Source organism: Anabrus simplex, chromosome 1 (assembly GCF_040414725.1).
Source record: "Anabrus simplex isolate iqAnaSimp1 chromosome 1, ASM4041472v1, whole genome shotgun sequence".
NCBI lineage: Eukaryota > Metazoa > Arthropoda > Insecta > Orthoptera > Tettigoniidae > Anabrus > Anabrus simplex.
The window spans coordinates 1,792,733,092-1,792,748,785 of record NC_090265.1 but is presented as its reverse complement, the minus strand read 5'-3'; the positions used below and the strand labels follow the sequence as shown (position 1 = coordinate 1,792,748,785).

General features: G+C 41.4%; 1 protein-coding gene across 2 annotated transcripts in view; it reads left to right on the top strand.

Moving 5' to 3' along the window:
* Positions 1-15,248, top strand: part of LOC136858775 (mucin-5AC) — a 41,819-nt gene extending 26,571 nt beyond the window's left edge. For both annotated transcript variants that reach the window (XM_067138566.2, XM_067138567.2), the window contains exons 4-5: positions 1,635-2,116; positions 11,944-15,248. In XM_067138566.2, the coding sequence (XP_066994667.2) occupies positions 1,635-2,116; positions 11,944-12,650 (1,189 nt within the window). In that variant the 3' untranslated portion in view covers positions 12,651-15,248. The remainder of the gene's footprint in view (positions 1-1,634; positions 2,117-11,943) is intronic.
* Positions 15,249-15,694: the final 446 nt, after the last annotated feature.

The following is a 15,694-nucleotide window of genomic DNA, read 5'->3' as shown; positions in this document are numbered from 1 at the left end:
GATGCAGCATCCTTGATGTCTTTGGGGAAAGCATTCTACCATCCCGGGGCGGTGATAGTGAATGATCGACGGTATGTGGTTGTTCGGTGGACAGGTATTTCTAGGAGAGACATTCAGCGAGTATCACGGAGATGTTCGAGGAGGTGTCAAAAATAAGCGGAATGATTTTATTACAGCAAAATACTGGCTACCTTTATTCAAATTCACTTACAGTCCTTCAAAGTATTCTCCCTCAGATACAATACGTTTCCAGCGTTCAGTCCACTGTTCAAATCACTCCCCGAAACCCTTTCTTGATAGTCTGTTGAGTCTACCCGAAGTTGCATTATTTATTTCTTGATCACTTTGAAAATGACTACACCGAAGTTCCTTTTTCACGCCAGGAAATAGGTAGAAGTCGCATGGTACTGGCTCCAGCGAATAAGGTGGATGTGCCGTCACCTCTATGCCCATTTCGCTTATTGTGTCTTGTCTCGATTCCCAGATGCGCAGGTGCGTTGTCTTGGTGCGGGATCCATCCCGTTTGAGCAAAGTTTGGCTTTTTAATACACTTTCTTTTCAGTGGCCCCTTTAACCCTTCAGAATAGTAATCAGCAGTAATAGTACGTTGTTTTTTCACTATATGATCGTTAACATAATACCCTGCTTATCTAAAAAGACAAGGTGCATGCCTTTCCCTGCACTTGTCTGAACTTTGGCCTTTTTGGGTCTTGAACTGGAAGGGTGTTTCCATTAGGCACTTCCCTGTTTGTCTATGGTTCATAATGAACTCGTCACATGTGATAACTGTGTCCAAAAAATCAGGTTCACGCCGAAATGTCCTTTTCCATTCATGACATGCCATCACACGGTGAGTCTTCTGTTACTCATTCATCAAACTTCACTGAAACGTTTGTACTCCCTAGAACATTGCGTTTAATGTCTTCGGCTGAACCATACGAGATGTTTATCATTCCAGCAATCTGTTCAATTATTAAACGGCGGTCTTCCAACATGACATCAATTGTGTTCACTTTGATATTGGTTTTCGAACTTGATGGTTTTCCGGGGTGTGGAGCATCCTCAAGATCAGCTTTACCCTCCTTAAAGCGTTTGTGCCACTCAAAAACTTGCATCTCTCTGTAAGCTTGCTGCAACATTTCCACTGTTTGTGTTGGAGTTTTGTCCAGGAGAATACAAAATCTAACTGAAGCGCACTGCTGCATCTTCATATCAATGTTGGGTACAGTGAACATGGCCTTCTTCCTCAGCTGCTCCGCTAAGACGTGTGAGGTGCTTTGCAGTACTACCACCTGCAAAATACATCGCGGGATTATTGAAAGCCAAAAAGAAATATCCGGTTATTTTCTGACAACGCTTCGTAAAGAACCAAGGCGACGTAAATTTCTGAAGAGATAAGCAGGGATGTATTCCGAAAGCACCTGGTACACAAGAGAATTTTAATGTAGTTTACGTCTGTCGTCTAGTCTTAGCGAAGAGCGTCTAAAAATTATCGTAGAGGAGAACACTAGTCAAATTTTGACAACAATTCAACTTCCTTATTAGTCAACTCTGGAAAGTTGTTTTTTTCTGATGATATTGCTTACTTTTGTTCCCTATCATTCACGTTAAACTGTTCTTGAAATAATTTTCAGTCCGTGTGTGGAGCCCGGAGTGAATCGAGATCCTAGCGACAACGCCAGTTTCATTATTTGCTCGGAGGTTGGGAAGTCCACAGACGTCACAAAGATCGTGCACTGTCCCGCGGGCTACATTTTCAGTCATGAAGATCGCACCTGTGTGGAGGAAGGAAGGAAACCTCACCATCGAGTGTCCAGAGCGACTTCAGTCCTGTGTAAATCTCCAGGCCCAATCTGCGCTTCCTGCGATCTCCTGGTGGTGTGCGTCGAGATCAACGACAAACTGGTTCCTCTCACGAATGTTAGCTGCTCAGCGACTGGTTCAAACAATACGTGTGATGCCAAGAAACAAGCATGCACAGATCACAATGAAAACTCCGCTTGCCATCCAGCAACCAGTACCTCTACCTTCCAATGCATTCAGCCTGGATTCTTTCCTGACCCTTATGATTGCAAGAAGTATCATATTTGTAGTGACAGCCTCGATCACTATGAAGGTAAGTAGCCGAATATATCTACAATATTTGTCTTTGTATCGTAAACCTTCGGTGTCAGAACCTCCTATAAGAAAGTCGAAACAACGTCAGCAGGGTGCATGAGTGTTACAGGGTTGGTCAAACTGACATGTAATTTCAAAAAAAAAAAAAAAAAAAAAAACCACGTCGATGTTGCTAGCCGTTGTCATTTTAACATCTGCTAAAGATAGATCGCTTCGCGGGTGATTTCAGATAGGTTTTGCGAGGCGGTGTTGCTAGATCTGCACGAGGCTTATGACCGGCTTTAAACTTCTCCAGGGGAGAGACTTGAATAAGTCCTCTCAGTTTTAATCACTGTGTTGATGGGGTGAAAGTTCCTTGTGGGGATCATTGTAAGTAGCTAGGTGTTAATATAAGGAAAGATCTTCATTGGGGTAATCACATTCATGAGATTGTAAATGAAAGGCCAGTAAGTTTGGCATGCATTGCATGTAAACTTTAGGAAAGCATTTTTTCTGATTATATTAGACATGTTTGCGAAATTAATAACTTGTTCCATAGAAGGCAATTCGGTTTTAGGAAAGGTTATTCCACTGAAGCTCAGCTTGTAGCATTCCGGCAAGATATAGCAGATATGTTGGATTCGGGAGGCCAAATGGACTGTATCGCGATTGACCTATCTAAGGCATTTGATAGGGTGGATCATGGAAGACTACTGGCAAAAATGAGTGCAATTGGACTAGACAAAAGAGTGACTGAATGGGTGGCTATATTTCTAGAAAATAGATCTCAGAGAATTAGAGTAGGCGAAGCTTTATCTGACGCTGCAATATTTAAGAGGGGATTTCCTCAAGGCAGTATTAGTTGACTTTATGTTTTCTTATATATGTAAATGATATGAGTAAATAAGTGAAATCAGAGGTAAAGCCTTTTGCGGATGATGTTATTTTGTATAGAGTAATAAATAAGTTGCAAGATTGTGAGCAAATGCAAAATGACCGAGATAATGTTGTGAGGACCTCCCTGCTGACAGGCTCGGCCAACAGCAAGCACGCTACGGTGTCATCGACTGAAACCCGCGGTGTGTTCGTGTTTGACTCTCAAGCCCGATCAAGCGATGTGCAGACTTAGCAACACCGCCTCATAAAGCTCACGTGAATTTGCCCACGAAACGATCTGATTGGCTAACTTCAGCAGCTGATAAATGACAACGGCGCAAGATATCGACATAATTTTCGCAAATTACTTACCAGTGTGACCAACCCTCTAGCGCTCGTATACAGTATACTGGCCAATATTCAGGGATATCACAGGAATGATCATTACAAGCAAAATAGTTTCATATAGACGTACTCCCTAATCCGAATGGATTCCAAGATAGAAGACATTGAATGTTCATTTGCTTTTGTACTGGAGGCGCGCACATATGTGTCTTACCCACCCAACCTCTTTGACATTTTATTCAAGCCCAGCCCACCTTGTAGCTTTCAGCCTCTTTGCTCGGGATGTCTTTCTGCCCTTAAACTAGCCTGTTAAACGCGCAGTTGCTCATGGTGTGTTGTGAGTGAAGGATTGAGATTGCATCACAAAAAAGCATCGGCTAACTCTGTTTGTACACGCGCCACACATCTACACTAATGAAGAATATGCAGACATGGTGTAACTTATATTTACGGCTTCTGGTGCTGTGGAGGAATACCGCGGGCGCTTTCCTCCACGTCGAATTCTTCATCGTAGAGTATTTACCAGTTTTCAGCACTTTGCGGAAACGGGCATTATTCCAAGTTTCCATTTTTCTGATTGTGTAGTTGAACAACCTGTGCAGGAACAACAACACATTGTTGGAATGGTACAGCGTGGTCCTGCAAAGCGACTTTCTGCACATACCAGTGTCCCACGTACACACATTACATGCGGAAAGCTTGTACCCATTTCAAACGCCTTAGATTATGGGTGCTGACATACATACGTGCGCGTAAACCATTCGGAATAGGGTATACTGTGTGTCCATATGAAGATTTTTGCTTCAAATGATCATTTGTGTCACATCCCAGAATACTGACGATTCGTCCTGGGACTCACTGTATACACTGTACCCATGATTGTTAGGGAAGACATGTTTCAAACAAGGTATGGGGTCGGTGGGCGCAGAGATGGGGTGGGCACGGCTCTACACCTCAGCATTCGCGAGACGGAAAGGGGCTGCTTCCTAACGTCAGCTGTCCTGAGAATGGTTTTCCATTCTCCTACACTAAGACAAATATCGAACAGTTGCTAGCATAGGCCACGGCCGCACCAAATCGCAGATCACTGTACATCTCCTGGCCCTAACAGGTTCGCCTCCCTCTTCAGGGATGGAATGATTACTTTGAGGGACAGTAGTGGACAAGTTATGGCCCCCACTGAGTAGCTCACCTCGTACACCTCGCTGAGGGTTCGATCCCGCCTCGGTTCCGTGGCATTTTAAGGTGCTCAAACACACCACCGTCCTGTCGGTAGATTTACTGGCTCGTAAAAGTACGTCAGCAGGACAAAATTCCGGCACCTCGGCGACTTTGAAGTCTTAAAAATGTAGTTTGGTAGACGTAAATTCAATAACATTAAAATACAGGATGTGGTGGTGATTTTTAAGAGGAAGTTTTCCAATAAAACAATAACCATTGTCCCACTGCTGGGCGACAATTGTAATCTACTTACATACTTACCTCACGCTTGGGCATATTTAAAACATGTACTCTACATTATTAAACATAAATTTAAACATTAAAAATTATATTCGCAATAATATTAATTCTCGTGCCAAAACGGAATGGAATTATTACTTGGCGACTTCCAAAAAACACATTTAAGTTCAGTGAATAGATAAGCAAGTGATAATAATAATAATAATAATAATAATAATAATAATAATAATAATAATAATAATAATAATTTATAATTTATAATTTGCCGAAAATAGAGGTAAATGGATTCAAGAGGCTGCAATAGGATCCGTCAATTTAGAATATCGATGACGAATAAGAATAAGAATAAGAATAAGCATAAGAATGGTAGAATATAGAAGATTCTACTCCGGTGGTTTTCATAAAAGCTGCAACTTGTATCTGATTGCTGGGCCTTATCGTTAGAAAATGGTAGGACGATGCTTACAAGGCCACCATAAAAATTTAATAACTGTTCGACTCTAATCTTATAAATGAAATACTAGAGGGTCCAATGACTGTAATGCCATTTATTTTGACAAATTTTTATATATTTATCCGTTTTACGTCCCTTCAAGATAGTATCAGTAGATGTTAGGTTTCGTGTCTGTTTGCCTGTTTGTTTGTTCCACCATCACTACTAAACAGCTGAATACACCTCAACCAAACTTCATATTTACAGTCTACTCATCCAGGAACAGGTTTTGATATGCACATCACTTAAACATCACTGAAGAGACTGGGGGTTTATGACTGGAAGACGATTTTTTAGCAATTTTCTCTTAAACTATTAATTATATCTTAACCAAACTTCAAATATAGTATCTACGCAGCCAATAACAGGTTTCGATATAAATATTGTTTAAAAATTACTGAATGAACCGGAGGTTTATAGGAAAACTAAAAGAGTTTTACTCAATTTTTTTCTCACACTATTAATTATATCTCGACTAAACTTCAGACCAGGTTTCAGTATGCATAGACTGGGGGGGGGGGGAGTTATACGAAGACCAGAAGAGATTTTTCCATTTCCTCTTACACTATTGATTATATCTCGGGCAAATTCTATATTTACAGTCTACTCATCCAGAAACAGATTTCTATATGCATATGTTAACGAATTGACTGTGGTTTATACGAAGATCAAAAGAGTTTTTTCAATTTGTTCTTAAACTATTGACTATATGTGAACCTCCGTGGCTCAGGCGGCAGCGCGCCGGCCTCTCACCGCTGGGTTCCGGGATTCCAATCCCGGTCATTCCATGTGACATTTGTGCTAGACAAAGCGGAGGCGGGACAGGTTTTTCTCCGGGTACTCCGGTTTTCCTTGTTATTCTAGCAACATTCACTATCATTTCATTTCATCTGTCAGTCATTAATCATTGCCTCAGAGGAGTGCGACAGGCTTCGGCAGCCGGTACAGTTCCTATCCTCGCCGCTAGTAGAGCCTTCATTCATTCAATTCCTGACCCTGTCAAATGACTGGAAACAGGCTGTGGATTTTCACTATTGACTATATCTGTAGACTATATGCGAAACGCCCCTTCATTTTAAATTATTTTTCGTTATGTACATAATTTCCCCTACTCTTTATTCCTAAATGACGGAGAAAATTTCTATTTTCTACGCGTTTCGTGCTCTGCAGCCAGCGACGGACTCCCTCGCAGACCAACAGCTATTTGAAGGATACATAACAGGAGGAAATCAGAGGATGCACAAAATTTCGCTCGGCTTGAAAATAAACCCCATCTAATGTAACATGAGGTAGAACTTCTCCCTTTGGTGTCTAGTTATCTATCTGTTTGTATATTCCTAAAGTGGAAAACTGCTGGGCTCATTTCAACTAAACTACGTATTAGGATTCTACTCGCTCAGGATTGTGTTATCAGGAGCATATGATGTAGTGCTAATCACATGGAGTTGGTGTTTATAGGAAGATTATTTTCAAATATTTTCGTTAACATTAGGTCTATCAAAAGACTGTATACTACAAAAGTGTAAGATTATGTTATTGCCGTTCCTTTATTCCATGTACGTATTTATCTTAAGACGGGTAATAACGCAGACGATTACGAAAGATTGGATTTTTAGTCCAAGTCCCGCGGGACATGTGTATGTCACTTCTAGGTGGGGGGGGGGGTAAGGGGGGAAATAAGGGGGGTATCATCAAAGCCAGAACGCCGCGATAGTAGTCAGAGATACAATATGCAACCTGAGAACCACGGAGAATTTCGCACAACTTCGGACCGTACAATAAATTCTGATATCGTCCTCATTCTCTCTCGACTTTGTTGACTTCATCATATTTCACGTTACTGCCACGCGCTTTTTTAAGGAAATATCATTTGAACAAGTCGCATTAAACGTGTGAATACCTCGCATACATTCCTGAAGGATACATGTAATCCACTGCAAATTCCCGTGCTAGTATATCTATTTAAAAGGAAACAAGATCATATAACAGTTTACAAATTAGTAAATACAAATTCCTGGAAGAATCAGAAGAACCCTAATTTAACATACTGTATTATTCTCCATTTTCTTCGCATCGTCTGGCTCCATGGCTAAATGGTTAGCGTGCTAGCCTTTGGATACAGGGGTCGCGGGTTCGATTCCCGACAGGGTCGGAAATTTTAACCATCATTGGTTAATTTTGGCACTGGGGTGGGTGTATGTGTCGTCTTCACCATCATTTCATACCCATCACAACACGCAGGTCGCCTAAGGGAGTCAAATCAAAAGACCTGCACATGGTGAGCCGAACATGTCCTCGGACACTTCCAGCACTAAAATCCATCGTCATTATCATCATCATCTGTTTACCCTCCAGGTTCGGCTTTTCCCTCGGACTCAGCGAGGGATTCCACCTCTACCGCCTCAAGGGCAGTGTCCTGGAGCTTCAGACTCTTCGTCGGGGGATACAACTGGGGAGAATGACCAGTACCTCGCCCAGGCGGCCTCACCTGCTATGCTGAACAGGGGCCTTGTGGAGGGATGGGAAGATTGGAAGGGAGAGACGAGGAAGAGGGAAGGAAGCGGCCGTGGCCTTAAGTTAGGTACCATCCCGGCATTCGCCTGGAGATGAAGTGGGAAATCACGGAAAACCACTTCGAGGATGGCTGAGATGGGAATCGAACTCTCCTCTACTCAGTTGACCTCCCGAGGCTGAGTGGACCCCGTTCCAGCCCTCGTACCACTTTTCAAATTTTCGTGGCAGAGCCGGGAATCGAACCCGGACCTCCGGGGGTGGCAGCTAATCACGCTAACCACTACACCACAGAGGCGGACACTAAAATCCATACGCCATTTTTTTTTTTCTTCGCATCTTTATAACAGATGGTTACAGCTTCCTGCTCCCGTGCCTGAATTTGAGGCTTCATATTCTTGAAGTCCAGAGCCGTCCTCCCAGCGATGATATGTCTCCAAACTAGCGTCGTATTATAGCGAGTATATCTCCATGCTCTCTCCTGCATGATACGCCTGGTCACTGCAGACATAATGTGCCATCCAACTTGAAGCGCTTGGTAATATTTATCGAGCTATTCCCACACAGCCCGATAAACTGTCGATAGTTCATATACGACTGAACTGAGACAGTCTATCCCTCACTTTACAGCACTGTTATACTCACTCAAACATCGGACTGGCAGCACAATACGCTGACAACAGTCTAGTCCACAAACAATGTATCCACCGTACAAAATCAGTAACGCCATGCGTCATCGGAATTATAATCAACAATCCCTCTCAGACTAACACTTCCGACGTCCTTGCTATTCGCCTTTTCAGCTCACTCAGAACAAAATCTGTTCCGTTCCATCACTCCACCTCTTCATCATGAGGAGCTTGGGTAAACCTAACATGATTCGACAAATTTGACTATTTTAGGTCTTAGTTGCTCTGTTTTATTCAGTCATGCACGTGATTGTTTTACCTGGATATCCATATCTATGGTTTTACCCAAGATGGCACAAGTAGGCAAAGTTGAAATGTGCCAGAAGAGGCTGTCTGATTCTTAGCACTAATATATATAATTTAAAAAAATAAATATTCGAAATGCCAAACTTAATTATAATAATTTCGTGTGGCTATTTCTAGCCGAGTGCAGCCCTTATAAGGTAGACCCTCCGGTGAGGATGGGCGGCATCTGCCATGTGTAGGTAACTGCGTGTTGTTGTGGTGGAGGATAGTGTTATGTGTTGTGTGTGAGTTGCAAGGATGTTGGGGACAGCACAAACACCCAGTCCCCGGGCCATTAGAATTAACCAATGAAGGTTAAAATCACCGACCCGGCCGGGAATCGAACCCGGGACCCTCTGAACCGAAGGCCAGTACGTTGACCATTCAGCCAACGAGTCGGACACTTAATTATTATAACCCAGATGAGCTCACTGGATAAAAGTTAATCATCCCTTGAGAAATCACTACAAGCATGATTTAATACGGTGTAACTCCACCTCTGGACTTGATAACTGCCTGGATTCGGTTAGGAAGAGAGTCCACAACGTTTTTCAGGTATGTCGCAGCCACTCGCTGAGGATTTGATCCCGCTGTTTCAACATGTCCCACAGATTGTCAATGGGGTTCAAGTCAGGGGATTTTGCAGGCCAGTCGAGATGTAATGGGGAAGTGTTCATAAAGCAAGTTCCATATACGTACAGCCCGATGAACTTTGCTGCTGTCATCTTAAAAAATCGGGATATCAATAAGCTGCGCCAGCATACTCATCGTGCAGATGTTGACTGAAAGGCAACACGTGATCATCCATAAACATGCCGTTTCATTTTAGTGGTTGCATCAGTGAGCGGGTCCAATCCATGATACGAAAAGCACCTCCAAAACAACACAGACCCACCACCGACTTGAACCTGACCTTGCACACATCCAGGATGAAAAGTTTCATTTGGACTTCGGTGCGTCATTGGCGTACAGCTCCGCCAGTCGGTTACCCTTCACGTTCGATGATTGAAGACACGCAGCTTTATATGCCTGAGTGAGCAATGGCCTCTTGTGAGGCGACGTACACTGTACGCCTTATGTTCACGTAGAGGCAGTGCGCGTGCGGTTGAGCACGGCTGCGCTTTACGATCCATCTCGACGTGCGCTCTAGGGTGACTAACTGTTTGTCCTGTGAGCTTATGTAATCTTAGAAACTTTTGGTATAGGTACTAGTAACATGACTGCCTCCACACTTACTAATAACTACTTACGCATTAATAATAATAATAATAATAATAATAATAATAATAATAATAATAATAATAATAATAATAATAATAATAATAATATAAAACAACCTAGACAGTAAAACTGGGTGACCATCCGCTACTAACTGTAATCAGAGGGAAACAGGAAGAGCTCTCACACTTCGAAGAATGAAGGTGTCGGGAAAACAGAAGGAAAGGTCCACGAAGGGTGTGAATATCGGAGGCTCCCTAGCCCTCGCAAACGTAATGGCTTCGGGGTCGGATAATAAAAATGAAAATGAGGTGCCTGGTGCAAGTGGATACAATGCCAGACTCAGGTAGAGGAACCGCGGTCGCCAGAACAAGCTTCCAGGCTGAAAGAGCCTACTGACAAGGGTGGTGCACTGGAATTACCAGGGATATCAAATCAAAGGGCCTGCTGTCATTTCTTGATGCATACAGTACTTTTGCATCCATCTCTTGGCACAGGCCAGAGCAAAGTGTAGCTTCCACTGAAGTCCCAGTCTCATCCATGGCTGTGACAATATGGAAGCTGCTGGGGTATGGGTAGTGCTGAGTAATGACATTCAGAGCACAACCAGTGTGTCTGAGTGTCATGAAAGGTGTTGCTCATAGGGTTAGTTGTGCTACAATTGCACTGTCTGGCCCAGTGAGGAAAGCAATGGCAAACTACCTCACTCCTCATCTTGCCTAGTACGCCTCATCTTGGTACTGCCATTGGTGTTTGTGGTTTCCCTATAACTGCATAGTCTTTGGTGATGCTATTTGAGGATCCAACCAGCCTCTGGGCTGATGACCTAACAGACACATCATATCAAAATCTCAAATCAATCACTACTGATCTGCACTTAGGGCAGACGCCCAGGTGGCAGATTCCCTATCTGTTGTTTTCATAGCCTTTTCTTAAATGAATGCAAAGAAATTTACTGAACATCTAACGTGGAAAAGTTATTTCAATCCACAGCTCCTGTTCGTATAAACGAGTATTTGTCTCAATGTGTCCTCTTGAATTCCAACTCTATCTTCATATTGTGATCTTTCCTACTTTTAAAGACACCACTCAAACTTATTCGTCTACTAATGTCAGTCCATGCCATCTCTCTACCGACAGCTCGGAACATACCACTTAGTCGAGCAGCTCGCCCCCTTTCTCCCAAGTCTTCCCAGCCCAAACTTTGCAACTTATTTAACGCTAATATTTTGTCGGAAATCACCTACAAGAAATCGAGCTGTTTTTCTTTGGATATGTACTGGAAGCATACTCCCTTACATCCCTACTACAACCCCTAAACACCCTGATAACCATGTGCAGAGATCTGCACCCTTTATTTACAATCCCATTTGTGTGATTGTCTCAATGAAGATCTTTCCTTATATTAAAACCTAGGTACTTAACAGTGATCCTCGAAAGGAACTTTCACCCCATCAACGCAGTAATTGACAGCGAGAGGATTTTTCCTATTAGTGAAATTCACAACTGACTTCCGTTCATCATCATACCATTGCGTACCGTCCATCTCACAACATTGTCGAGGTCTTATTGCAGTTGCTCACAATACTGTAACTTATGCATTACTCTATACAGAATAATATCATCTGCTAAATGCCTCATCTCTGATTATACTTGTTTACACATATCATTTATATATATATATATATATATTAGAAAATATAAAGGTCCAATAATACTACCTTGAGGAATTCCTCTCTTAATTATTAAAGGGTCAGAAAAGCTTCGCTTGCTATAATCATCTGAGTTCCATAAATTTATATAAAGTATATAAAGTTTGCTGAAAAGACTCTAAATGTGATATGAACAATTTGTGAATATAGAAGGGTTATATGCAAATTTCAGTCAAACTTCCTCCTTGCAGCTGGACGTTCATCGTCATTCCTTTCTGTCTCATAATATTAATACTATACGTCCTTTATGTTTCAGCTTCCTGCGATAATCAGTATGATCCCGTCCAAGCTACCTGTCAAGACAACTCTACTTGCACTAACCCAACCAGAAAATCATGCGTTACAGACGCCAGTCCTACAGCACTTTCTTCGTATCCCAGTTTCTACAGCGTATGCATTCCTAGCGTGGCTCCTTCGGCCACAGGGGGTGTGCAGATAATCTACAAAACTGGGGTACTGCAGTGCTCGGAAAACAAACAGTTTAACGATGCTACATCATCGTGCGAATTTGTCTGTAAGACGAGGCCTGATCGTTTCCCGGATCCCACTGATTGTCACTCGTATTACGACTGTCCCAATGTCCAAGATACCAGTGCTGCCCCAGTGAAGAAGACATGCCCTCAAGACCTGGCTTATGATAGCGCCAAGAAGATCTGCGCCTTGGAGAGTAAAGTGTCATCATGTCAGAGCATCACAACTCGAGCAGTAACGGAGACTACAACTACCACGACAGCAGCTCCTACCACAAGAACCACGACAGCAGCTCCTACCACGAGAGCCACAACAGCTCCTTCAACAACAACTCGCCGAGTGGAAGAGTGTACTGAAAACAGCACTCGCCCGGATAACTCCAGCCGTTACCGCTATTTCCAGTGTCAAGGAGGAAGATATGTGCAGAAGCAGTGCCCAGCGTTCTCCCGCTATAACACCCTGTATAACAGTTGCGTCTATTCCTTATTTTAATATTCACTTCTAAACCGAAGGTCATCCAGATATTTCTTACTGTTTTCAATACACTCAGTGATATCTCTTTTGGAGCTCTTTTGTAGCACTGGACCATCTCAATCAGTGAACATCGCCAAACAGTTCTGAGTATTCGAATACTTTCTTCTAATAAAACAGGAGTAATTGTTTTATTATCTCGTCAATTGAGGCGGTCGACGTAAAAAGGGCACATAGGTGAAAACTCATTTTGGAGAAAAAAAGAAATTGAAATATTTGTCGTTTTTTCATTGGTGTTTATTTATTTGTTATTTGTTATTATTTAGAATATTTAATTTAGATATGAATAATTAATGTAAAATATGACTTAAATCGCTCATGAAGTAATAAAAAAGAACTTTAAAACCAATATTATGAGCCCTTTTTACGCAGACAGCATTTTCAGTAGTAAAATTTAATAAACAAGACTTAAATACAGTGTTTTGAATTAAATATAATCCAATATTAACACCAAAGATTGAGTTTGTGGAAAAATTAATTGGCTTCTATAGATCACCATTGTCAGAGAATAGAATTTTCTGTTCAGTCTTAGTCTGTTCACATTGTCAGAGAATAGAATTTTCTGTTCAGTCTTAGTCTGTTCACATTGTCAGAGAATAGAATTTTCTGTTCAGTCTTGGTCTGTTCACATTGTCAGAGAATAGAATTTTCTGTTCAGTCTTGGTCTGTTCACATTGTCAGAGAATAGAATTTTCTGTTCAGTCTTAGTCTGTTCACATTGTCAGAGAATAGAATTTTCTGTTCAGTCTTAGTCTGTTCACATTGTCAGAGAATAGAATTTTCTGTTCAGTCTTGGTCTGTTCACATTGTCAGAGAACAGAATTTTCTGTTCAGTCTTAGTCTGTTCACATTGTCAGAGAATAGAATTTTCTGTTCAGTCTTAGTCTGTTCACATTACCAGAGAATGATACCAAAAGGCCCTTCTTCATTTACTGTTCAGTCTTGGTTTTTCATCCCTTCAATAAATGCAACATCGTCTTTAGACAAAAATATTTGTACAGGATTCTTATATCCTTCACTTTCTTTTGGTTGATGTCCATGGGGAGCGTCTTTTCGAAGGTAACATTTTGTTGCCTGTAGGGACATTTGCAAATGCGAAAAAGGCTAAAATTTGCAGTGAAAGTGTGAGAACACAACACAGGACAATATGTCATTGTTTATTGATCACATACTGTATTATTGTGAATGGGACATTATTTACTGATACTGGCTTGTCCAACAAGAATGGAAATAAAACATTATCCCAATGTGGAAGTAGGTCCCCGCTACATCATAAATGGAGACGTGTTTCTGTGGCAAAATACCATCGCAGTCAGATAAGGCTTGACATTCTCAATCACTTCTTTCTGGTTCACATGTTGTCTGATAAGTCCAAAGTTCTTATCGCACTTTGACCAAAGTTGCATAACTAACTTTAAACAGGTGTAAGAACATCAGTTCTGAACATATCCCGCTGACTCTTTCGCCATTATTAACTAAATAAAATTGATGGAAACCTAAATATTCTGCATGAAACGGATCCACAGGTCTATGTGCCCTTTTTAAGTCGAACGGCAAAATTATATTACACGGTATCTCTTTGTATAAAAATATGCCGTAATTGAAAGGAAATATAAGTTATAAAAGAAAGGAAACCACTCGTATATTTTTGTCCGCTACAAGGAAACGCATAGAGTCATTGATACATTTTAGGCCTTAGAGAAGATTTATAACATTAACTAAGAGCTTACATTCTTATAGCAGCGTATAGAAGACGCTACTGACCTAGTATACACACACGAACACTTGTTCCCATGGTTACAATGTTGTCGGAAAACAGATGAAGCTAAATCCAGAGAGAACACCAGCCCAAGAACATATCCATGTTAGTTACTAACTAATACAACCAAGGAGTAAGTAACATCATTTTTAGAGTTAAAAAATAAATGGTAGCGTCACGAACGTCACTGACGCTTCATAAACTTGAGGCGCTGAGAATACAAAATGTAACTCAACAAATTAATATTTTGAGGAAAAGGCATTTGCAATTATTGCATTCTGACGAACTCAACAAAATAGGACTTACTATGTCATATACATTTTTCAGATAATTTTTTAAGAAATATTTTCAAGGACTAAATGCCTCTAATAAATAAATTAAGACGTTACAACACAAATTTTACACAAACAAATCTTCTTCCACTACAAAGAGTCAAATTATGTTATATTGGTTATGTTATCGTCACTATTGTCATGGTTAAGGACGAAGCAATGGTGCGCTCGAAAGCTCACATACGCTTTTGTGAACGAGGAGGAAAGCTGTTGCGCTCGCCTTTTGTGTTCGGAGCTCCATCGCTCAACGGTTATCATCAGCGGGAAAGAAGTGTGAATTCTCCATGGCTCATAACTAACTGAAATGAAGTTAGAACATTTTCATTTACTGTTGAGTTCGCTTTTCATCGTCGGAGCGTCTCGTATGTTATTATTTTTGGTTACCATCATTTAATGTATGGTACTAATCGCCTGTAATAATTTGAAGAAATTGAGTGTAATAAAAAGTAATCTCTGCTCCTCTTATAAGTGTTAACTGACTTGTGTCCAGCCTGACATACAGCGTCATTCTGTGAGAACGTCCGTCTCAAATATCCCCAAATCCGCTTAGGATATCGACAGTCGGCAGCCTTGAATAGTGTTCTCTATGGTTTCCCATTTTCACACCAGGCAAATGCTGGGGTTGTATCTTAATTAAGACCATGGCCGTTTCCTTCTTACTCCTAGGCCTTCCCTCTCCCATCCTGCCCCATCGTTGCCATATGACCTGTCTGTGTCAGTGTGACGTAAAAATCTTGTATATAAAGAAGAGAAATCGGTAGTCGCCTTGTTCTTCCTATTACTGGTCTTTTTCCAGTTATCTGCGGTCGGCATTTTGTACAGACCCTTCCGGACGCCAACCCTACATGAAGTTATGTACTCCTACTGCCTATTTCTCTGGTTGTTCGTAACGAGATGTGCTGTATGCAGATATG